The sequence below is a fragment of the Seriola aureovittata genome, chromosome 11, assembly GCF_021018895.1.
Source record: "Seriola aureovittata isolate HTS-2021-v1 ecotype China chromosome 11, ASM2101889v1, whole genome shotgun sequence".
Classification (NCBI taxonomy): domain Eukaryota; kingdom Metazoa; phylum Chordata; class Actinopteri; order Carangiformes; family Carangidae; genus Seriola; species Seriola aureovittata.
This window is the reverse complement of record NC_079374.1, coordinates 15,799,770-15,823,741: the sequence shown is the minus strand read 5'-3', so window position 1 is coordinate 15,823,741 and position 23,972 is coordinate 15,799,770. Positions and strand designations below refer to the sequence as shown.

The window sequence follows — 23,972 nt, the reverse complement described above, 5'->3', positions numbered from 1 at the left end:
TAAAGACTACAAATCAATGTTTTACAGGGCTTTTGTGCTGGAACAAGTTAAGCTAAATGTCTGCTGGCTGTAGCTTCACATTTATCATACAGACACAAGAGTGGTCTGTCGGCATAAAAAGCAAAAATGCGCATATCTCAAAAACTCTCAAACTGTTCCTTTAACATCTCTACATTTGCAGTGACCTCAGTCACGACCGGCTTGCTCTTTGTCGCCAGGGAGGTTTCTGAATGATAACTTGTTCATACTAAAGGCTGACTGGATGTCTCTGCGGTCTCCTCATGTTGCCATGTCAGGTATGCTGTCCCGTCTCGTCTTCACATCTCAGGAAGATTTTCAGTAATCACCAGCAGGTAAAGATGGACTTTAACCCAGATCAATCCTACCAGATTTGTGTGTTCAGTGTATTTGTCCGTGATACTTAACCAGAGAAAATTAAAGTTCCTGTTGATCGCCGCTTACCCTCACACAATAAATATCTGTTGGCCTTCACCTTGGCTGCCCTACCTGATAGACACAGTGAGCTGGTAATGAGTGTAGCTTAAATCCTCTCAGTTCAGAGGTCTCGTCTGGCAGCTTAATAACAGCCAACCTGTGATTACTGTTCCCAGCCCAGATGTTGACTTTCCTTTTTTAGCCCCCTATGATTATTGCGCATGGAGGCGGCCTATTACAGAACGGCGTATGTGTGTCTCTAACTCGAACCATCCTGTGAGTGTAGGTTAAACACATTCCACACACAACACAAGGGGATATAGCCCAAGGAGAAATTATATTAAAAAAACTGCAACATTGTTGACTCCCTCGTCATGAGACCAAGCCCCTGCCGGGTTTATGTATATGTCCCACACTACGTGATCCTTGACTGCCATGGCCTGAAGAGTCTAACTGGCACCTCGGTGCTTAACAGAAGCAAACAACCCAGCGTGGCACAATCCACAGTCATGACCTGTTAGTGTTCCCATCCATTCCCAGTCTGTTTTATTAAACATGAGTGTGTGTGCTTGTGTGCGTGTGGTCAGGCCTGAGGCTTTTTGTGCGATGATACACTGACATAATGAGACTCACATGGGGAGGAATGTACCATGTTTTCAAGACTCTACATGTTAGCCTTCCTTCACACCCGGAATAAAAGAATACGATTGAACTTTAAAAAGCTGCACATCTTCTACATATTCTTCTAATGTGTGCCGTCATTTTGCTCACCAGTGCTCCCTCCGTCCCTACCATTATAAAAATTGTGACCTTAAAATGTGATATATGTGCACAGAACGACATAAAGTATTTGAAAAGCTGTAACCAGCAAATTTTCTTTTTACGTGATCAATAACTTCAATGATTACTCGATTGGAGATTCCTTTTTAAGTCATTTAATTAAACAGTTAATTGTGCCAGCAATGTAAGAACTGTCCAAAATTATTAACCCGGTATTCAGAACAATCACTCTGGGACAGCATGAAATAAGAGTGAAGGTAAAAGGCAGTGTAACAAGAGTGACGTCTCACACGGTCAGACACACACATCCTCTGTCTCTTACGGTCCTGACTGAGCAGCATTCCTGGAATATCTGTGGGATCCCTGCTGTGTGACCCAGGCCACATATATGACAGTGCAGAGAAGGTTAGGTGACAAGGCAGGTAGCTCTGTAGATATTCTACGTCATGAAGCTTTGCTGAAAATCCAATCAAATCTGCAGTAATCGCATCATTTAACCTTTTCTGTGTGTGTCATTACCCTGAGCACAGGATCATACTAATACTAAGAGCGATGGAAGGGAAATATGTCCACACAGGATAAGGATGTAGCAGGACACTGTGCCGGGAGTGGAGTGTGTGGCAAAGTTTCAAGTGTTCCTCTTCTTTCTGTCGTGCTCCTGAAGACGTGATTTATTATGCAAATTCTCCTCAATACACTCATTAGCAACACGACAGAGTAGCACCATCAGATGATGATGGGGGAGGTTCTGTCTAACCCCGCCCCGACACAGAGACAGGGATAGACAGACAGCAGACATACTGTACACACTGCAAAATAAAGCAGACACAGACGCACACATAACACACATGCTCCTGCACCAACACACAAACCACCGCACACTTGCTTTACTCGCCGGAATGATAATGCGTGATAAGGAAAACAGCTTATAGGACAGTGATGACGTTACAAATTGTTGCTGCACTTCATGTGTTTCATTTCTATTAACCTAGTGACACGGTTTCATTTGTAACTTAATCATTAACTGACATTCTGCTTTAACAAAACCAGCCTTTGATAATGAAAATGATGCATGACATCAGTGAGTTACTGAGCCACATGTCTCGTCGCCTCACAGTGTTAACTGATGAGGCCGCTGCCTTCAGGCCATCCTGCTTAAAGTCTGTTTTTAGCTTCCTCTGCGGGGGGCTCAGGCAGTTCCTGGGACTCAAGAACAATTGATGTACTGAACCCTCCACCCTTTTTGCCCCCCCCCCACCACCCCCACCCCTTTCACAACAGACTGGGGGAAACCCGCATCCCCATGGGACTCCTCCTCCTCCATTAGCTAATTTCTGATCAGCTGCTCCCTCCATCATTAATTCATGCGTCTTCCAGCACAGATGTTAGAGGTTGCTTTTAATCATCTGATTTCTTCCCTCGGTCACCCACCCTGCCCTTCCCCACCCTCACCCCATGCTGGCTGCGGGCACTGGCTGTACCCTGTGCAGCAGGCAGACACAACAGTGGCAGCAGGGAAACAAAGAAACAAGAAGATATAAAAGGGGCATGCAGAGGCACATTGGTATTAAATCGCTGTGAATTATTTATTCTTTAAAATGCTTAGTAATTATATACTATGTGATGGGCCTGATAACGGTGACCTCATGCTAAGTATGTTAGCTGAGAGCTGCAAGACTGAATCCATGGAAAATCTGTGCAAGAGAGCGAATGAAACACTTTTCGTTTCCCTCAATAACCACGTCTGAAGAGAATGGCACTTAACCCCTGACTGGCTGAGTGGGAGCTGCACAGCAGAACAGCAGAAAAAATATCATTAGTTTAACACATACATGCAGAAAATGTATGAAAACATTTAAATTCAGTGAACTAGTTTTCATTTTCATTTTGTGTGACAAAGACCAATTAAATTGTTGTGCTGATAAGATAATTAATAGGCTATCTGTCTTCCTGAGGTTGCGACGTGAAATTGTTTCCAGTAACTTTCTGCTGAGGTTTTACTGTTCGTGGGATGTACAGCTTTTGCCTCACTGAAAATCTTGTGGCCAAAGACCCAGAGGGACCTTTGCCCAGATTCCCCTCCCAGCCGCGCTCAGCCTACTTGTTTAATCTCACCAGCTACTTGGCGGATTCCTCCTCATTCCACTCACTCAGCATTCAGGAGATTTGGTTACAGTCCCTGAATTTGGCTTAGGTTCCTTTTTTAATGAATAAAGCAATAGATTTCTCCATTGTTAACCTGGCTTTGAAATACTGCTGGCTACAAACATTCCTGTGACTTTATTATTCTGTGTAAAGCCGTTGCAACCAAATTAAAAAGCCTCGTAACTGAGAAATATGAAAACCGACAGCCTTTACACCATCTCTGCATGTGCTGTTCAGACTATGACATGGGTTTCTTCATAGTCTTCCCTCACGTCTGCACGAGCCTCAGCCTGCACTCTAAAGCCATGCAAGTTAGGGAAATATCTTAACTTATTAAATCTTAAAATCTTATCTTAAAATATTTCAGTGTGCAAAGTCATTTTTATTTATTTCTTATGAATATACATGAAAGCATCAAGCGTCAATATGCTGTTTGACCTTTTTAAGTGCAGGTCACCAAGCCACTCATTGTCCAGGACTGCACATCTGTCCAGGCACACTGAGTAGGGTCACAGAGGGTTAGTGACTTGGCCTTACGCTTCTCTATTCTTGTGGTAATGTGGGTACGTCTTGGTATTTGTGGCGTAGAAGGCGAGCTGAACCAGAATTTTAGATGTATTTCTGAACATCTGTTTCTAAATGGGATACAGTAGGTCATAGAGAACTTAGAGTTAGTGCTGAAACAAGATTGCAAAGCAAATATATAAAAAACAACATAAATGAAGAGACAGAAAAGAGGAAATTTGAAAATGATAAGTGAAAGCAGCAACAGTTAGAGTTTGGCCTTTGTGCGTGTTCCTGGTGGAATCGTTTATCCTCCGCGAGATGCTTCTCAAGCTGGTTGTACTCATCCCTCAGCCAGCCGTCTGTCCTGGCCAGCAGTCGGCCCTAACTGCAACACCAGCAGCCGGTCGCTGCTGTCCGCTGCCTGGACAGGCGTTCACTCACCTCGCCCTGAAACCACACTATGATCCAAGAAATTAGCTTATCATAACTTATTGTTCAACTGTGTCCAAGTCAGGCTGAGTTAATTAGCTTTCTTTTGTTCCAGCTGATGCGATCACCTGATACCCACTGCGCTCATGCTACGCCAGACAGCAGAGAAAGAGCCTTGGCACCTTGTACTGTGTATGCCCTTAAATATTTAAGGCACGTTCATTAGCAAATCTCTGAGCTGGATGTCAGTATGCAAGCATCAGAAACTCAAGCCTCCAGCTCCGAGATCACATCATTCAGCCCGAGTGGTTTCTTGTGTCAGAAAGCATGATGGGACGTCGCTGTGCAGCCCGTGTCAGTGGATCAGATCACCATTGTCAGTCGGTTCAGCCTCAGCAGGGCTACACATGCTCAGTGACATGCAGCATTAAGAATTTGAAATTAGCCCGAGCTGGAAATGTCATGGCAGCAGCATCAGCTGTGTTTTTTTTAATGGGGCTATTGAAACACCTGGTTACCAAAGGCACGAGAGTTAACTGACACCTGATAATTAAACCCTGTGAAGACTGTGCTTCATTAGCAAGTGAGCACGATTCTTTCCGATGATTATTATGTGAGAAGTTCACACATTGTTTCTATAGTTTAGTCAGGGTAGTCAGTTGTGCTACAGCAGGTGATTCAAGTCTGATACTTGTGTCCCTTTGCGTCCCAGCTGGCCTTTGTTTGGGATATTTCTGCCTGGTTAACTTCTGAGCTCTCAGTCAGAGGTGGCTGCCTTTGTCTTGACTTAGTGACGGCGCTCCTGAAGATGGAGGGGACAAGGGGGAGGAGTTTTAGTGAGACCATCTGTTGCTGAGACAATTCATCCCGACTTTATACCCTCTGGCTTCAGAGACTTTAGACACACACACACACGCGCGCTCACATATACAAAGACACAAACAAATGGACAAACACATCTGGTGTTCTTGGCTTTCTTGAGTTGTTTAGTCCCTGGAGAACCCCACCACTTCTACCAACTTAGACCTTACTGGCTGATAGTTAACCAGACAAATGCCTGTGTTTATTTAAGACATACCTACATGTCAATATGTTTGTGGGATAAAATTACCATTCCCCACAGCTAATGGCCTTTATTTCACCTGGCACACCATTACATTTCAGCTGACTTTTACTTTCACAAGACAAACTGATGAATGCTTCCTCATTCTGTGATGACTCTGTGTCAAGTGTGTGTATTTTGAAGAGTTCAAATCTCACAAATGTGAGCTCAACAGTTAAATTTGTTTACATTAAGGGTGCAACGTCTCAGAGAACAGGGGTTTTTAATTGACTGTTTTTTATGTTTGCATAGTTGCCTTTAGATGTTACTTTAACTGTTTTTTTTTCTATTTTTAGAATTATACTGCTAGAGTATTATGTCAAAAAATAGAGTCCATATTTTTTCATGTTAAAATGTTCAGATGAATAAAAACCTCTATGCCAAACAAAACACATGTGAGGTAAAAAATGATTTGTTGTAGTACTGATGTAGCTGTTTTTGCCCAATTTTAATTATAGTGCCTGGTGGGCAGTTCTCCAGAGAGCAAGTCACTGCGCAGATGCTGGTGCAGCAAGCCAAGCCAGCATTAGCGTCTCCATGGGTCAGTTTGTTGCTGACTTTTGGTTTAACATATAGCCTACTGTTGACTCACTCAATGAACCGTTTATTATGTGAATTACTGAAAAGCATGCTGTCTGGAGAGTTTTATCTGTCTTCATCTTTCAGCTAGTGACTAGGCATCTTTTCTTGAGAAAAAGTCCCTGTTCATATGATTGGAGAACCTCCAAGGTTCTGACTCAGCTACTGGACCAAGTTCTCGGAAAAAATGTTCCTTTACTATTTTGCGTCACTGAAATTTCTTAATAGCAGCAACACTGGGTTGTGGTGTACAAATACACTGTATTATAGACCATCCCACTGTTTTCCATGTCATGACTTGCCTGCTGTCTTATTCTATTTAACAAATCATGTAATTACCTATTACTACAACCTACTCCCTGCATGTTTCTGCAGTTTGTCAGCTCCACTGTTCCAGTTACAAACACATAAAATAAACCTCCACAAAATGAAGAGTACCAGTAATATTCGGCCTAATTCAAGCCCCTGTGATTTCCAGTTACATAACAGCAACTGAGCTTCTTAAAATCTATAGAGTAAGCACTATTAATCTCCTCACTGGACTTCAGTGAACTCATGTGAAGCAGCTTTTCACTGAACAGTCCGTGCATGCCAAACTGGTACCAGGCAGACACAGTTGGTCACTGGTTTGGATGTCACCAATCGTCTTACATTAGATGGAAACTGCGTTAATGTGAGGCCACGTGTCGGTGAATACCTCTGTTATATTTGTGTCCTGATGTTTGTCTGCCTCTTTTTCCAGACAATAGGAGGCGGGACATTATCAGGTGTCTGCACCCTTCCTCTTTTTCCCTCTCTCTCTCTCTCTCTCTCTCCCCCCTCAGCCTCCTCCTAATTTACACGACCCCTTTATCCCACTCACCGCTGTCCCCTGTGGTTTGAGAGAGCCACATTATTTAGCTGCGCTCCATTGGCTGACTGAAAAAAAAATCCTTGATGATGGAAGTAGGTTTTCAGACTGGCTGGTTGGACTGAGTGACCCTTTGTCTAAGAAGGAAGACTTAATCACAAAATAAAGGAAAGACCAGAGGCCAGTCATCACTCTGAGCTGTAGAGAAAGTTAATTTAATGGATTCTGAATAATTCTTTATGTTGGACTAGTTCCCTCTTTGTCTCTGTGATTCAGCAGAATGTATTTCACATAAACATCTTGTGTATTAAACCAAAGCATCTCGATCTTTGTCCTGACACTGGAAGCAAACGCATTTGTGCCTTGTAAATGTGAGTGTGTGTGTGTGCGCACGTGGCAGCCTGTTGTTAATACTTAATGAGGATTGATGTCTGGAAGTGGTGACCTTGTATAAGGTTTCCTAGAGGAATCCATGCATATTGATTTCTCCACTTTTATGCTCTGTTGGACACACAATTCCCTTTTGCTCTGTGTTTACCCCGGCCACCGTGATGGTGGCACTTTTGATGAATAACGGTGTTTAGTTGGTCAAAGCTTCTTGCAAGAGAGGGTGACTTTCAGGTCAAATCTCTTTATACTGTATAGCCTGTAAGTCTGACATTCAAAACCAAAATGTTCAATTTGGGTCACATTACTTATAGTTAAGAGAATAGACTGAGGTGGACAAATTTTGTTACCTTTTGAAGTAGAACACAGCCAGGCTAGCTGTTTCCGTCTGTCACCAGTCTTTATGCTAAGCTAAGCTAACCAGCCACCGGCTGTAACCTTGATTTTAACAGATAGACATGAGAGTCGTATCTTCACTCTTGACAAGAAAGCAAATAAGCACATTTTCTAAAATGTAAGTAATGTAATGTAAAGGGTTTTTTTTGTTTTTCTTTACCCTGACAAATGTGGATTCAGTCACACTACCATATAAGACTGCAGAGGTGTTCTCATTTAAAAGTGTATCTTCCACCACTGTAAGGAAATGACCGTTTGAGTAATCAGCCTCAGATTCCTGTTATTGCTCCCGGTTACTGAGCTGCTAACAAACATGTCTGGGAAGGTCAGTGACTTCACATGGATACACAAACACAGGAGACCAGGCCGCCCAGATCAGCTGTAGAGTTGGTGTTTATCTCTGTCTGGAACCAGGGTCTGATCTGAGTAAATGCTGAGAAGTGTGTGCTGTGGTTTGCCCCATTGAAATGTAGAAAAGAAGAAAGGATAGTAGGCAGAGAAACATTTGTATTGATTGATTTGCTAAAGTGGCAAACGCTCACTTACGGCAATATTCTTCTCCTTTATGGAGTAAATTAGCCCCACAATCAAAGACTGAAAGTCTTTCCGACAGTTTTACTGAGTTTGTATTTCTCTGAGTGGTAGTTTTAGTCTCAGGCACACCCTCAGCATGCAGGCCTGGCAAACAACGTTTCTCCACTAAATGTCAATGACAGTTTAATAAGAGTATAACTGTGCCAGTCTGGTGTGGTGAGCAAGTAGCTATGTGGCAAAGCAGAGAAAAAGGGAAAATGGAAAAAGACAGTGAGAGAAGAAAACCAGAGGGCGTACTTTCTGCTGACTCTTCTAACTAAACAGTTACAGTATTACTCACCTGACACATCCAAAATAAACCTAAATATGGCCAGGAATATTTCTTTTATTTATTTCTGGTTTGACCTTTGCCTTCCTTGGTTTCTAGTAATGGGCTACACATGTGTCAATAGCATCGGCTTAGTTTCTAAAATGTGTTTGAAATGCAAATGTCCATAGTTTTTTATGAAACGGATGACTCCAATATGAGTCCTGTGTCCAGATGCTAATGGTGTTTTGCTGGCTATTGTGTTGCAGGGGGCCCGTGTCTGGCTGAGACACAAAGAGCAGCTCCTCCCCTCCACCGTCAGCTCTTGTGATGATTCCTCCCTGGTCCTCACCACCGACTATGGGAAGGTAAGAATACTTATTTTTCCCCCGCTGAACCATTAATGCTGCCAATGATTCACTTCAAACCTTCATCTGTGTGCTCTCTGCACCAAGGAGCATTAGGGATTCACACGATGTTTGCAAGACCACCCTTAAGGCAAGGAAATGCTTTTTGAAGCCAAAGCCTGTAAAAAAAATCATATGAGTACATTAAGCTTAACACCAAATATCTCATAGGCTATGTATGATGAGTGTACATGTAAAATCTGCCCTCGGTTTCTGTTAAAATGTACAGGGGTGAACTATAATATATGAAGGGAGTAGTGCAGTGTATATGAGAGAGTTAATTGTTTGCACACATGTTTCATGTCAGGACTCAGCTGTGGGATCAACACCTTTTGTAATAAAGTAAGAATGACAGGAATGGGCTCCTTGTGACAAGTCATTGGCCTGAGCTTATCTGTTTGGCAGTGCATGGTGGTCTTTGTGTCTGGAGGAAATCCTGTTAGAGCGACAGAGAGAGAGAGAGAGAGAGAGAGAGACAGACAGACAGACAGACAGAGAGAGAGAGTGGTGACGATGGACGTTTAAAAAAAATAGCTTCTAACACAATGTTAGAAGGGGAGTCGGAGAGTGTAGATCAAAACAGAGCTTCCAGCACAGCTCTTATCTTGCGGAATGCTTTTATACATAAAAAAAAGAGATGAACAGGGTATACAATTGTCCATTAGCTCCAAACTTGAACTCAGCCGCAGGTCTTTGATCGGATCAGGGCCTTGGGAAGGAACAAGGTATGGCCCAAGGACTAATTCTGTCCACAGGATCAAGACATATAGCATAATTTCCACATCCAGCCTCTGCCACACATCTGTCATCCCAACCATGAGCCAAGGCTCCGTGTTATTCCTTCACTGGAGATCTGGTGATCTGAAGAAGGACGCCCGTGGCTCATGGGAGCTTTTTTAGCATATTGGCATTATGTCTGGCAACGTTCTCACTGCTCTCGTCAGTGTAACAAAGGGCTGCAGGAAGAGTGAATATTGCACTTAAAGTTGTCAGTCAAACACAACTTTAAATAAATGCTTATGTTGTTCTGTGGCTCCTGGATGTCTGAATATTTAAGTGCTTATTAACATGTTAAGCTAATAACATTATAATGTTAAGCTGCAATATTCCACATCAAGTTAATACTATTTCACAAAAAATTACTGAAATGGACAAAAGAAAAAATGCCGTTGTTTTGTCCCACTGAGGATGAAAGTAGATATCCAGAGCATCTTGTTTTGCTAATATTTATGGTAAAGAAGAAGAGTTGCATCGTATTGTATCGGATCGGTTCGGATCCTGTGTTTTGTATCAAAGGTAGAGTTTTATAAAAAGATGTGTGAGAGGGTGGTGAGTGTGTGAGTGGTGGGGATGGTTGAAGTGTGAGAAGTCAACCATGTGTTGTAAGAGGGGTAGGGGGTGTCTCTGACCAATGGAAACCCCATCTATCACAGCACCAGGTCAGAGGTTGAGTAAGGAATGAGACCCCCACTTCTTATTTATTGTCTAAATATAACTGAATACCACAGATGCTGTACTCGGTCTAAAAAACATCTCACCACCTTCAAAAGAATAACACTGAGGTTGCGTGGCATGGCATTTTTGGGACTGATTTGGACCACAGCGTTGCAGCTGACCTGAAGCTTGACTGTGTACTCATATGATCCTCATATGTGAGCTCAGGATGTGTTAGTCATCAGGCCAGACATGTGGATGCTTCCTCTGTGTCCAAGTCCTAAGACTATGCAGCCACAATGACAGGAATGTGAGACCGAGAAACTGACTGTCTCCACCTCCAGGATCCCTGGCTGACCTTATGTGATCCCTATTCCTGGATTACATATCTGCTGAGGTTTATTGGCATCTACTGATCTAGTCACAATCTTTCACTTAATCCTTCTCCTCTATAAAAATCACACTATTATTCATATGAGTTTTCCGTCAGTCTGTCTTTGTCTGTGCCCTGGTGTTTTCACACCCACGGGTTTGGTAAATGTATCCTGGCAACATTTTCCCCTCAGGGAGTGGTATATACCATTATTCATTGCTTCAGAGCTCATACTGGGTTGCTGCTCCCTGTCTGAGAGCTCAGCTTGCAGACTCCGGAGAGCGTCCTTACATACACTGTCTCGGCTTTAACAAACTGAGCTGGCTGCTTTCACATTAACCATCATATCAGCATTCATCACTGTCTCATCCGTGATACACCACAGACCTGAGTGGGCCTGAAGATGCAGCACACACACTGAAGCTGAGAGCTGAATGTCTTGTGGCGATGTGTGTTTGAGTGCATCTGTGTGTGTGTGTGTGTGTGTGTGTGTGTGTGTGTGTGTGTGTGTGTGTGTGTGTGTGTGTGTGGTGTGTGTGTGTGTGTTTTCTGTGGCCAGATGGCACCAGCTGGATTAACAGTGTGTGAGTTATCCCCAGACGGGTGCACATGTAAAGAAAAGCAGGAAGCCTCTGTCACCTGAACTAAATAGCTGCTGCTGGTGATGTCATCTTCATCTTATAGAACAATAAAACGATCTTAGACTGTGTTGTTCTACAAGGCCCAAATACCATTTTTATGCATGAATCATTTGGCACATATTGCACAGTGCATATTGCTCACATACATATAGCTCATACCATAAACCCTTTGCTCTCTCTTCAGGTATTTCTTTTGCTCTTAACAAATTGTCTTTTAGCCTGAATGAAAGACATGAGACTTCTCTCCTCCCAAGTAGTCCAGGCCCTGTAGCCATACAGTCTGTGAGGTTTAAATAGGTCATTGATGGCCCCTCAGTGTTTTCTGGATTGTTAGTCAATGGAGCCATTATGTGAACCTTAATGTCAGTGATGTGCATTCATTAGCGTGATAAGCAACATGCTCACACAAACATTATTATGAGTATCTGTGTCTGAGTGTGTGGTAAACAAATATTTATAGGATTGGGTTTGCTGTCTGCCAAATTAGGCAATATCAATAAGAAAGTTGTTGTCTGTTTTTTTGAGCTGGTTGTAATGTGAAATTCTCTCTCTGTTATGTTTTTTTTCCGCATAGTTTTCACCCGTTAATAAGCCTAACCCCCTCTGCTCCCCCTCATATCCCCCCAGGTCTGGGCGGGATCCCCCTTCAACAGATGGATTCACTGTAAGACAGAGAGAGAGTCAGACAGAGTGAAAAAAAAAAGAAAACGAGAGGGAGGCACAAACAGACAGTGATAAACAAAACTGTGTTTGTGTCCACAAGCCTGTGATTTTGTTTCTGCCCATGTGCTATTTCTAAAGGTCTGAATAAATGCCCCAGTATAGCATAAGTCCTCTGAGTCACTGAGCCTGACCCCGCCTATATGTGAATATTCAGCAGAGCTGGGTGAACAAAGCAGCAGCAGGGTGTGGTTTCAGTGAGGTGGAAACAAAAGGAAGGAACGTTACAGCTGCAAGAAAGTTTTAAAATTCAGACGGATACTATGACGTCATCATCAGAAAAAGCTGCTCCCACTATTTAGTCTGTATCATTTCAGTGAGACTTTGCTTGCTTTGTCTGACCATCAGTCTAAAACCTATATCGCTGTCATTTACTGTCACAAAGAAAAGAAGCAAATCCTCACAGTGGAGAACCAGAGAATGGATATTTTACTACATTGAATATTATATTTTCTATTTAATCTTTGAAATGTCTCTTTGGACAAAATACTGTATACCTCTATTTACTATTTGTCTGTTGACTTCTGTTATGAAGAACAAAATATACAGAAGATAATAGATTAAAATGAACACAAGTTATCCAGGACACACCCTCTGTCCAGTGTACAGCTTTTGGAGCTGTGTAAGATTCGGTGGGTTTTTGAACTCAATAGTTTCAATCAACACTGAGACGTCTGGTGTTTTGTGTGCAGCCTCTTGACCTGTGTAGCGTAACTATAGTGTCGGCACCCGGCTCCATTTGGAAAGGATTGATTTTTTTTTTTTTTTTTTTTTTTTTTTTTTTACAGTGAACATTTTCACTAATCAATCACAAGTCACATGTTGTTGCATGTTGTTGTAGCTCCGGCCACCATTACAGCGCTCATATCATTAACATTGATGATGCTGTGTCCCCCATGTGAGTTGTGATAATTGTCTGACATGCACTGACTTAAATCACGACCAGGAAGGAAATATTCACTTTAATTAAAACCAATTTGTGCTCCAAATAAATTTGATTTGGTTGATGAGTTTTGATTATGAACCCAGAGCAAATTCATTGATTCAAACTGTGATCTAATTGGTCTTTTGGAAGTTGAAAATCAATTAACAGTGGACACACAGTGTTACATCACTGGGTTGGATTAGTCAAGCCGTGGTTGGAGTGTTTTTGGTAGCATCACATGGGGCAGAGGCTGACTGCTTCACAACTCCCACAGGGAAAATGTTCCAGTATGTCTGATGGTTATAATGGGCACTAAGACCATTATTGCACCTCATCCAGATTGAAGTGGAAACAATAAGAAGTATAAGTCTAGACCTCATCTGCCCTCATGTTTAATCTTAGATTCCCTTTAGCTGTATAAACAGGATGTTGTTTAGTCAGGCAATTATCTGGAAACAAATTTATGAAAAGATGAATAGATATTGATAAGAACTGCTTTGGCTACAAGGACAGAGCTCAGTGACTTATCTCACAGGAATGAAACCAACAATGAAACCAAGCAATAAAAGGACACATATGGGCAAAACAGAGGAATGTGAAACCTCTTTTGATGCTGGAAACTCCAGTTCCAGTTTTCTCTTTAGAATCTCTGAAAAAAGTCCCTGAGGCTCATGCTGTGAAATCTGAACAGTTAGTTATCTGAGGAAGATCAAAAACAAAGGTCATACCATATGATGCAGAGACAGACAAACGCATAGCGAATCTGCACCCACGCCTATAGATGCATACACTCGAAGATATGAACAAACAACCCCTCTCCTTTGGGATATATGTATATTTCCAGCGGAGGTGGTGACGGTGCTTTCCAAGCTCACAGCTCATGTTGTGTTTGGCTGAAACAGCTATGAAACTTGAGGTGAAATTGAGAATTTAATGTTGTCCCGCAGCCTCTCCCAGTTGTTTGTTATCCCGTATTATCTTCGCTTCCAACCACCTCAGTGCAACTTTGAACTTGCGCTTTGGGAATGTAAAGAATGCTAACACGCGCAGAAGACGTAGCCCAGATATCTGTGGTTTATTTGATTGGATGTTGGACACAGCGTCTCTCCATCAGTGTCAGCAGAAAATGAACTCGGATCCGAGAGCGGGTGATACTTCCTGGTTTGCAGCACATTCTTGTCCCTTTTCATCTACATATATGATAATCAGTATATTATCCTGTATAAGTCAATGGCAATGCTGTGCCCAGGTGTGGATAACGATATCAATCACATTAAGTGACTGATGTATTTGAACGTAAAATGATAATGCTGATTAAGGATGTGAAACAAGAGAAAAGCCTGTGTGATTTATTAGTCAGTTTGGCCCTGCCTGGTGAATCCAGGCCAGTTAGCGAGTGGAGTTAAAGCCAAATGTTTAAGGACATCTGGCTGTAAATCTGCAAGCTTCTGCTCGATGGATGACATCACCGCTCGTGCTGCTTCTCTCCCCAAAGTCGTCAGCCTTTCACAAACTCTAATACCACGAAAATATGCACCAACCCACTGTGGACTGCATTGTTATTGTGCTTATGTCTCAGTGTACGCCCATTCTCTATCGGCCATCTATAGCTGAAATGGACGTGCTACACATCTGTAATGTGTAGGATGAGACACAGATACATTATGACATAGAGGATGGTTTCTTCAGTCACATCTTCATGCAGCTGACTCATATCCTATGTATTTATCTGTAGTGTGTATGTTTCCTATTAAATACCTGTATTTGGATAAGTGTACTAAAAGAGGAGATTGCATAATACAAAACAGATTTGGTGCCGCACTGTCTATGATTTAACAACAAAGACGGTAATGGAAGGTCTTAAGGCTTTTTTGTGAAGCCACTGACTTTGTTAAAGCTACACCAATCAATATTTCAATATTAACAATAGGTCAAATGACTGTGTGTAAGGGTGTCACTTAGTAGTGAGAACCCACAGAGAATTATCAGTTACCCTTTAGCTTTACGGCGCGTTTTACCATCTTTCACCTCGGCTCAACTCCACTGCATTAAGGGCTCCATTTCAAAACAGTACTTGTCCAATACAAAAAGGAAAACCTCAGATTTATTAGTTGCACCTTCAAATAATCAATTAAACCCTTTTAAACCTTTGTCTACCCTCAATCAGCAGCTCCCACAGAGCCCCAGCAGGCCCTCTGTGCTGACTCAGCAGCTCTCTGGAATGGACACAATTGAATATGCCAGAAGAGCCAGCAGTAATGCGCTGGGATGCCGCAACCCCAGCCCCTTGTCCATCAGTATTGATCTACACACTGCTTCCCATCAAGTGACCAACACAGTTGTAGTCTGTCTGTTCTCTTATCTCACGTCTCGTCCATTAGAGTTCTGATAACCAGAGGGTCTGTCTCTGTTGGTTTGTGGAACTGTTTTTCTGCTTCACTGTCACTGGAGAGATCTCGTAAATCTTCTCTCTCTCTCTCTCGCTCTCTCTCCCTCTCTCTGTCTTTCTCCCTCTCCCTTTCGATCCATTTCACATCTAAAAATGGGCCTTGAAAGTCAAGACAAGGACATCTCCAGTCATCACATTTACTTCACCACTACCACATCTAATTGGCCTCGTTGCAGAAATGTGACATGCGATAGATTCATCGTACAGAGAGAGAAAAGTGTAACCGAACAAATCTCTGAGAGCGGTCCGGGCATGTGTCAGACAGGTGTTCTCTGGCTGCCGTACAGGTATGCCGACGGCAGGCACAGGCAGGAACACATCAAGTCTGTCATTTTGACCTCGGTCATTCCTGTATCTTCTCTTGAATCTGCCTGTCATCCATGCATTCACGTGCTACGGTCAGAGTGGGAGAGAGATGTTGTGCCAGCAGTCTGATTCACATGTGTGTAAACTTGTCCTCCTGCTCCACTTCTGCATAAGGGCTGTTCAAACCCTGGAGCTTCTGGGTGTCGGCTGCCTTTGTTACCTGTGATAGGAGATAGTGGAAGTGTTCAGGAGGTTATTGCATCATCTAAGTTAAGTTATGAACTGTGCACTTAACCTTGACAGCAGTGCATTGTGGTCCTGAAATGTCAGTTAATCATTTAATTGAAATATCAATGAATCAAACCGGGAACTGTTTGGATGTGTGTGTGTGTGTGTGTGTGTGTGTGTGTGTGTGTGTGTGTGTGTGTGTGTGTGTGTGTGTGTGTGTGTGTGTGTGTTGTTGTTGTTGTTGTTGTTGCAGGTGTTCTCCCTACAGAAGGCAGAGCTGAACAGAGAGACGGTCTACCCGATGCACCCCAGCAGTGTCCACGGAGTAGAGGACATGTCAACACTGGCAGAGCTGCATGAAGCCGCCATCATGCACAACCTCTTTCTGCGCTACCAGAAAGACAACATCTACGTAAGGCACCGCACTGTCTCAGTCTGTGAGCACATTCACCACCGTGATGTACCTGGCCTCTGTGGGTCTGTTGTGTTGTGCAGGGGTGTATTTTTCTTATTTCTGGGAACTACGATGTGCAGCGCAGCTCGACTGAGATTTCAGAGTATAACAACTCTCCAACCATCACACAAACATCAGCAGCAAAGTTCATTTATACGTTTTTTGATTTCAGGCAAGTGCAATGTAGCAGTAAGATATGATGTTGTGTTTTGAGTAAGGAGCATGACCCCTTTTCCTCATGAAAAAAAGAAAAAAATTAATGGTGTACTCACTCTCTCCACTACATGTACACAGTCACCACTGAATAAAACAAGTTTGGATGTTCTAGGAAATACACATTATCACTAACTTAAACCGAAATGATGCAGATAACAGTGAACCTCAAACCATGGTGAAATAAGAAATTGTAAATTAAGAGCTGAGTTTTTCCTTTAAGAATGCCAGATCTCAGATATGTTGGTTTGACCCATTCTCATACCCAGGATTATTTTCATGACCGAAGTCCGCTGACGTTCCCTTGAAACTTTATCTGGGCTTTATTAAAATAATCACTGCCCACAGACACATGGTAACTATGTTTTTGGAAATCCTATCTCCTAATCTCATCCCAGAGGTTGCACCCGGTCTGTCTACACAGCATCACAGAACGTTATGATGACCCACAAACACACTTTTGTGAGGCACTTTTCCCCAAAGCGCATTGCCCGCGCAGGAGAAACGGATCCTAAAATACTACCACCCTCAGTGCAAATTAGGCCATGCGCAGTAGTTAGAGTCTTACTGACTACAGGTAACGTGTCAGAGGAAGGAGACAGGAAACTGGGTGAATCTGCTGAACTGATATTGTTAAGTAATTGTGCCGCAGCTCTCATACAAAGGTTAAATGTTTGTACCATGTTTGGTAATCCTAGTTTAAAATGGATTAAAAGCATTTTTTCTTTGTCATCTTTCACTGATAATCTTCTTTGCCTTCCTTCCTTTTTTTAAATCTTCCTTTCCCTTTTCTCCCTCACCCTCGTGTCTGTTTTTTACATTTCCTTCAGACTAACATAGGTTCTATCCTGGCAGCGGTAAACCCCTACAAGCAGATAGCAGGACTGTATGACGGCACTGCAGTGGAGTTGTACAGCAAACACCAGATGGGGGAGCTGCCTCCTCATATCTTCGCTGTGGCCAATGAGTGTTACCGCTGTCTGTGGAAGAGGCACGACAGTCAGTGCGTTCTCATCAGGTGAGAACTGAGGAGAAAATAAGAGGCCGTTTAGTATGGATTAAGTAACGAGCCCTTTCAGATATTTGATTGCCGCATAGTTCCCCTGAATGTTGCGTTTAATTTGAATTTTATGTGGCATTTTCCCCCAAATTCTCTCTTCTCCCTGTCTGACTGTGCATGTTGCGTCTTCAGTGGGGAGAGTGGTGCTGGGAAGACAGAGAGCACCAAGCTGCTGCTGAAGTTTCTCTCCGTGATGAGTCAAAACTCAGCAGGTGCTCCTCCGTCGGAGAGGACCACCAGGGTGGAGCAGGCCCTTGTCCAGAGCAGGTACTGTTTGGTCTGTTATAGTTTGAATTGTCTTTTCTGAAGAATGATTTTAAAAGTTGAAGAGTAATAAACACGTTTTCCTTGTTATTATTTGTGATATTTTGCATTTGCTCTGAATCATGAATATTTGGCCCTTTAAGATATATTTTGTTGTCAGCTTTTATTTTCATTATTTTGTTTATTTCAATATGACTTTATCAGTATGTTGTGTTGAATCTTGTCCTGTTTGTCCTGCGCCATGAGCTCACCAAGGCACGGTCCTAACCACATTTGAGTAATGTCAATAAGATTAGTTTAACTCAGTCTTTGATGTCATCCTTGTGATAATGAAATTGATTTCGTTCCAGTGATTGATAAGGGCTCCACCAAAATTGCATTATTGGCAGGATGGAGAAACCTCTAAAACACAATTTAGACCATTTTGGGTTGCCAACATTTAAAAACCACAGAATTTAAGGATTGAACAAAAAGTATTTGTTTGGTTTGCGTCTGTTTGTGGCGACCCACAGCCCTGATCAGAGAGGAAGCCCTTATGTGCTCGATTTCATTCACATATCCAATATGTTTTAGTCACTGATACAGTTGGCTCAGTATGGAGGTATAAAACATTAGGAACTAGATAATAGTGTTAGGGTGCATACTTCAATCAAGGCTGCAGAAAATTTTAAGAAATGTTAAATCTGCATCTGGATCCACATCTGCATCAGAGTAGAAAGCGTTATAGGCAATTGCTGGATACATTTCAAAGGTTCCTTGGCAGAGGAACAAACAGAAGATTATTTGATTGTCTTGACCTCCTCTCTCTCTCCAGCCCCATCATGGAAGCATTTGGGAACGCTAAGACTGTGTACAACAATAACTCCAGTCGCTTTGGGAAGTTCATCCAGCTCCACTTTTCCCAAAATGGGAACATTCATGGAGGCTGCATCATCGACTGTATCCTTCAAAAGTTCACTAATATATTCTGTAAAGACATAAGATCTCTGTAGCATCTGGTCCAGAGGACACGGTTACTGAAAGTTCTCATTGTTCTCCTTGACGATGATTAATCAGATTTGCTGGAAAAAGTAAGTTTGTGCAGATTTTAAACGTTCAGTTGCCAACATGTAATATGTATTACCAGATTCATCAGCAAAATCCAAAGTATTAAAATACGTTTTCCTCTAACCATCCTCTCTTTCTCTTTCCTAGAACCGTGTGGTTCGACAGAATCCCGGAGAGAGAAACTACCACATCTTCTACGCGCTGTTAGCAGGGGCTGACAAAGACCACAGAGGTTTGTTTTTGGCAGAGTCTAAAGGGACGCTCAACGTTCTTGACTAACTATAGCCACCAGAGTAAGGGGTTACAAGGGTACTAACAACTTAAGAAACTCTACGCCCCCAATAGTAATAGCAGGTCACCAATTTTGTGTCAAAATGATTAAAATATGTACTTTAGCTCTAGAGCTAAATGGTGAATAATCCTAAATAGTAGGAAGCCAGGTGTGAGTTTACTGTAGATAATCAAATAGACACAAAAATAATGAAAAGCTACCCTACAACGATGTGAACAAATGGGAGCTAATGTTACTTTTTGAGGTTCTTACTTCATTTTGAAACATTTATCTGTAGCTCTACCAGCTAGCTCTAAATCTATAGGCCACATGATGGACTGTCAGATGGTCAGCATTGTTGCTTTGTAGGCTACAGTAAGAGACGAGTAACACAAAGTAAAGGATCTACCAAGGTTATACAGAAGAATTGGTTGTGTATTTTATTTTTTTCTTGCCCTATCAGGCTTAAATGTTCTTTCGGTCATTGTTAATGTCTGCTTTTCTCTGTGTTGCAGACATGTACTTACTGTCTGAAGGTCCTGAGTCATATCACTACCTGAGCCAGTCAGGATGTGTGAAGGACAGCAGTCTGGATGACAAGCAGCTCTTTGACTATGTGATGGTAAGAAGAAGAGGAAGTAGCACTAGATATTTGTATGTTTTACCTCCAGAGGGCGCCATAACCCTTCATCAAGAGCGTATTGTACAAGACGGAGACACATCCTCCACAAAGTTAAACCTGGGGGAAACATGATATATTGATTGTGTTGGCTTTGGAGGCAAATTCTAAACAGTGTTGTTTTATAACGCAAAGCAAAAGTTAAAGTAAAAGTTTACCTACTCTCACATGGTTTTAGAGTTTTGTCTGACATGTTGTCTAACTGTGTCTGTGTTGTGTTGCAGGAGGCTTTGAAAGTGATGGAATTCACAGAGGAGGAGATCAGAGATGTGTTCAAGTTGCTGTCTGCTGTCCTCCAGATGGGCAACATTGAGTTCATGACTGCTGGTGGAGCTCAGATCACTTCAAAAGGGGGTATGTATATATTACAATATATAATAATATATAACAGCTCTACTATCACAGTTAGAATGATCTTGAAAAAAGTGTTGCACACATCTTCAATCTGCAGCACAGTGTTCAAACTTTGAAGCACACATATAAGTGACAATAGGAACTTCTGGGAATGTTTCACATCTGTGATTTTCTGAGTAATGTCTTAATCATTTTCTAGAAAGAATTATGTAATTCGGTATATAAGTATAGAGGTCAAATAGAGACTGCACTCACTCGCTTTGCACTTCATACACAGTCTTTCAGTCGGCACACAGCAGGTTAGATGAACATGGGAATTCCAATTCCAATATTAAATGAATAATGAATGAAAATGTACTCAGCTTTAAATTGAGCAGTTGAGGTTCCTGTTTGTAATCGAGTGCTAAATTAGGAAATCATTGGGAAAAGGATTATCATTATTATGAGAACACACTGCTTACCAAACAAGTTACTTTTGGCATCAGGACAAACAAGCAGCCAACCTTTTCAACCTCATGAGCTCTTTGGTGAACCTTACTAACTTAAAATCCAAGCAAGCTCTGGACCAGACAGATCCCAAATGTAAGTGATGTTTATCAAACAGTTGAAAAAAAATATTTTATCAAAGTTTGATGCTGTGAAAGTGGAAAACTTGGAACATGTGGCTTTAAGTGGTTAAGCCCGGTTAAAACAACCAGTTATTTCTGCTGGAATTTATTGTAGGAAACCTCTGTTTTCTAAAGCAGATAATAAATTCACCACTGATGTTGGACCACTCTGCAGTTTTCCTCATGCCCCTGAGTTTGATTGACATTGTACTCGCAGACAGAGCACTGAACAGGCTGTAACATGAGCTCAAGGCTCCTTTGTTCGCTGTGTCTGACCTCTTTTCCAAAGAACCACTGAACTACAGTGACTGCAGAAGTCAACAGATTGGAGTTTCCTATAGACTGTATAGGATCACAGTCTGTATGTCACATCTGTTGTTTGACATCAATAGGAGTCACCTGAACTGTCTGCGCTCTGTTTGTCATACATTGTGGAAGTGTATATCTATGTCTTTGTGTGTTTCAGTGGTCAGTAACGTGAGTGAACTGCTCGGCCTGGACTCCTTCCAGCTGTCAGAGGTCTTAACCCAGCGCTCCATGATCCTCAGAGGAGAGGAGATCTGCTCACCCCTCACTGTGGAGCAGGTAACAACGCATCTGAACCCACTTCTTCCTCCTCCACTGCTCATGAAAGAATCATACAGCCAACGCACAACAATCCTGCTTTCTCCTTCTTATTACCCAGATTTCAGCCTAATATATTAGGTACTAGGGATCATCCAGAGGTTTTCACCGTCAAGACACTGAAACATACAGTAGATGCCTGTTTGTAAACCCCACCCCCCAACCCCCACACACTCCCACCCCCCCATCCTCACTCCTCTCCCTCCCCTGTCCTGGTGACACACACAGCCTTTCTCCGGCGCTCTCCCCCACATGCCTCTCCAGATCCCTTGCGTGACTCCCAGCCATTTCCTGCTTTTTGTCTGCCAGATTCCTGGCACAATAAAGCCATCATGATAGTGATCTGAGTCAAAAGCACAATAGAGCCAATGACTGGGGCTGAAGCGAGAGTCTTCTCCTCTGGAGGCAGCGCAGCCAGACACCCAAAGACGCTGGCCCAATAACTCACTCGTGTGTGTCTCTCTCTCTCTCTCTCTCTCTGTCTCTCTCTCTCTCTCTCTCTCTCTCTCTCTGTTTCAAACGTTCTTGCTGTTGTCTCTAATTAATGTGAATATTTCACAAGTCTTCGTCTGCATGTGTTATCCTTTTCACCATATGCCACAAGAACATTCTGATGCATGACACAATCCTTTTTGGCTGAGCTCAAGCTTTCGGCCCACTCATATGCATAGATGTCAGCGAATATGCAGAATGGACCTTTACTATTATCACAGGGACACGAAAGTCACAAGAACGCTTTTCATCACCGGACAAAGACCTTGTGCTGTCACCCTGCTGCTGCTTGTTCTGCCTGGCCTTTGAAGCAGCTTGTCTCTTAATAGAGTTCATTATTCCAGTCCTGGAGTCGGTAAGAATGGCTTCTTCTCACAGTGGCCAGGGGTCACCCACCCCACGACTGCTTGCAGTAGCCCCCTCCCCTCCTCCCTCCCCCCTCCGCCTCCCTCCCCTCCACTAAATCCTGGACAAACAGCCATTCTTCTCACCCCTGTGACGGAGATCCTGGAGCCACCAGCACTCTGTTCACACCCGCTAGTTGCAAGAGGTGACTGGGTATGATGGATTACCCAAAAGCCCAGGAGCATTGTTGCCCCAAATACAGTACACACCGCCACACTCTTGTTTTGTTTTCAATTCAAGCACAATGCCTGTGGAGGAAGTGTAGCTGGCAAGCTCAAGCTTTTTATGTACGTACACAGATGGTGTCTGGCTGAGAGGCCGACTTCGTGGCAGCTGGAGAAAATCATAGCTGGGTCAAACGGTGATTAGAAATAGATTTTTTTTAAATGTGTTTTTGGAGTGGATTTAGAGGCACCTCGTCAATCAGAGAAGTAATGTCTCGAGTTATGATGGTTGACAAAACAATCACAACACTAAGTCCACTGAAATTGTTCTCAATCGTATCACGTGGTATTCCTTAGCAGTTTGAGTTTGCTTTTACAGATCTGTAAATGTTCAAACTTTCATCTGTTTCAAGCACCTTTTGGACTTTGCTTCCATTTTGGCTTAGAAGCTGAATTTGACAGTTCTTTCTCAACCCTGGAAACTTGGAAACTTCTGACCACATCTCACTGTCTTCATCAGCAGATTCAGTTTTTTCTCTGATAGTGTTGAATTGTCTTACAATCGTTTGTGCTGTCAGAAACGAGTTAAGATACAGTAATGTGCAAATTATATATGATAATAAAATAAATAAATAAATAAATATATGTATACGGCACGGTGGTGCATTGGGACAGTGATTAGCTCTATTACCTTTCTGCGTGGAGTTTGCATATCCTCCTTCAGCTTCCTCCCACAGTCCTAAGGTTAGGTTGATTGGCGAATCTACATTGCCTTGTAGGTGTGAGTGTGAATGGTTGTTTTTCTTTGTATCTCATCGCGACATAACATTAGGCGAGAGTGGGGTACCCTCATAGGATAAGCTGTAATGCTAATTGATGGATGGATGTATATGTGCAATACTATTTTAACAGGGAAGTTACATAACGTTGAAATGTTCAAGTCACTGCCTCTGTCTGTTTATCCCTGGTGGGCTGTTTGGCCTTAGGTGATATAGAGTAGGTGTTGTGTCGTTGTGCAGGGTATTAAAAAAAATATCTACGAAAACATGTTTACATAATATTTTGATTTACCTTTGTTTTCACTGGATTTTGTAATATAACAAATACTGCCTGCAGTGCGTCACTCCTGAGATATGTAGGTGATAAAAGATGCTGTCTGTTGTGAAAACAGACAGCATCTTACCTGCAGACAGACACTGACATAACACACCTTTGTCTCCAAACCTCTATTTTTTTACAGACTCTGTCGCCTCACACACACACACACACACACACACACACACACCACACACACACACACACACACACACACACACACACACACACACACACACATACACACACAAATACAAACCATCAAATCTCCCATTATTTTTTACCGTCATCTGGTAGAATTGATGAAA

General features: G+C 42.5%; 1 protein-coding gene across 1 annotated transcript in view; it reads left to right on the top strand.

The window, feature by feature from the left end:
* myo10l3 (myosin X, like 3) overlaps positions 1–23,972 on the top strand; it is a 54,929-nt gene that overhangs the window by 5,956 nt on the left and 25,001 nt on the right. The window contains exons 2-11 of the mRNA XM_056389447.1: positions 8,721–8,819; positions 16,188–16,346; positions 17,432–17,619; positions 17,794–17,928; positions 18,740–18,864; positions 18,982–18,995; positions 19,120–19,204; positions 19,759–19,865; positions 20,147–20,276; positions 21,351–21,469. Of these exons, the coding sequence (XP_056245422.1) occupies positions 8,721–8,819; positions 16,188–16,346; positions 17,432–17,619; positions 17,794–17,928; positions 18,740–18,864; positions 18,982–18,995; positions 19,120–19,204; positions 19,759–19,865; positions 20,147–20,276; positions 21,351–21,469 (1,161 nt within the window). The remainder of the gene's footprint in view (positions 1–8,720; positions 8,820–16,187; positions 16,347–17,431; positions 17,620–17,793; positions 17,929–18,739; positions 18,865–18,981; positions 18,996–19,119; positions 19,205–19,758; positions 19,866–20,146; positions 20,277–21,350; positions 21,470–23,972) is intronic.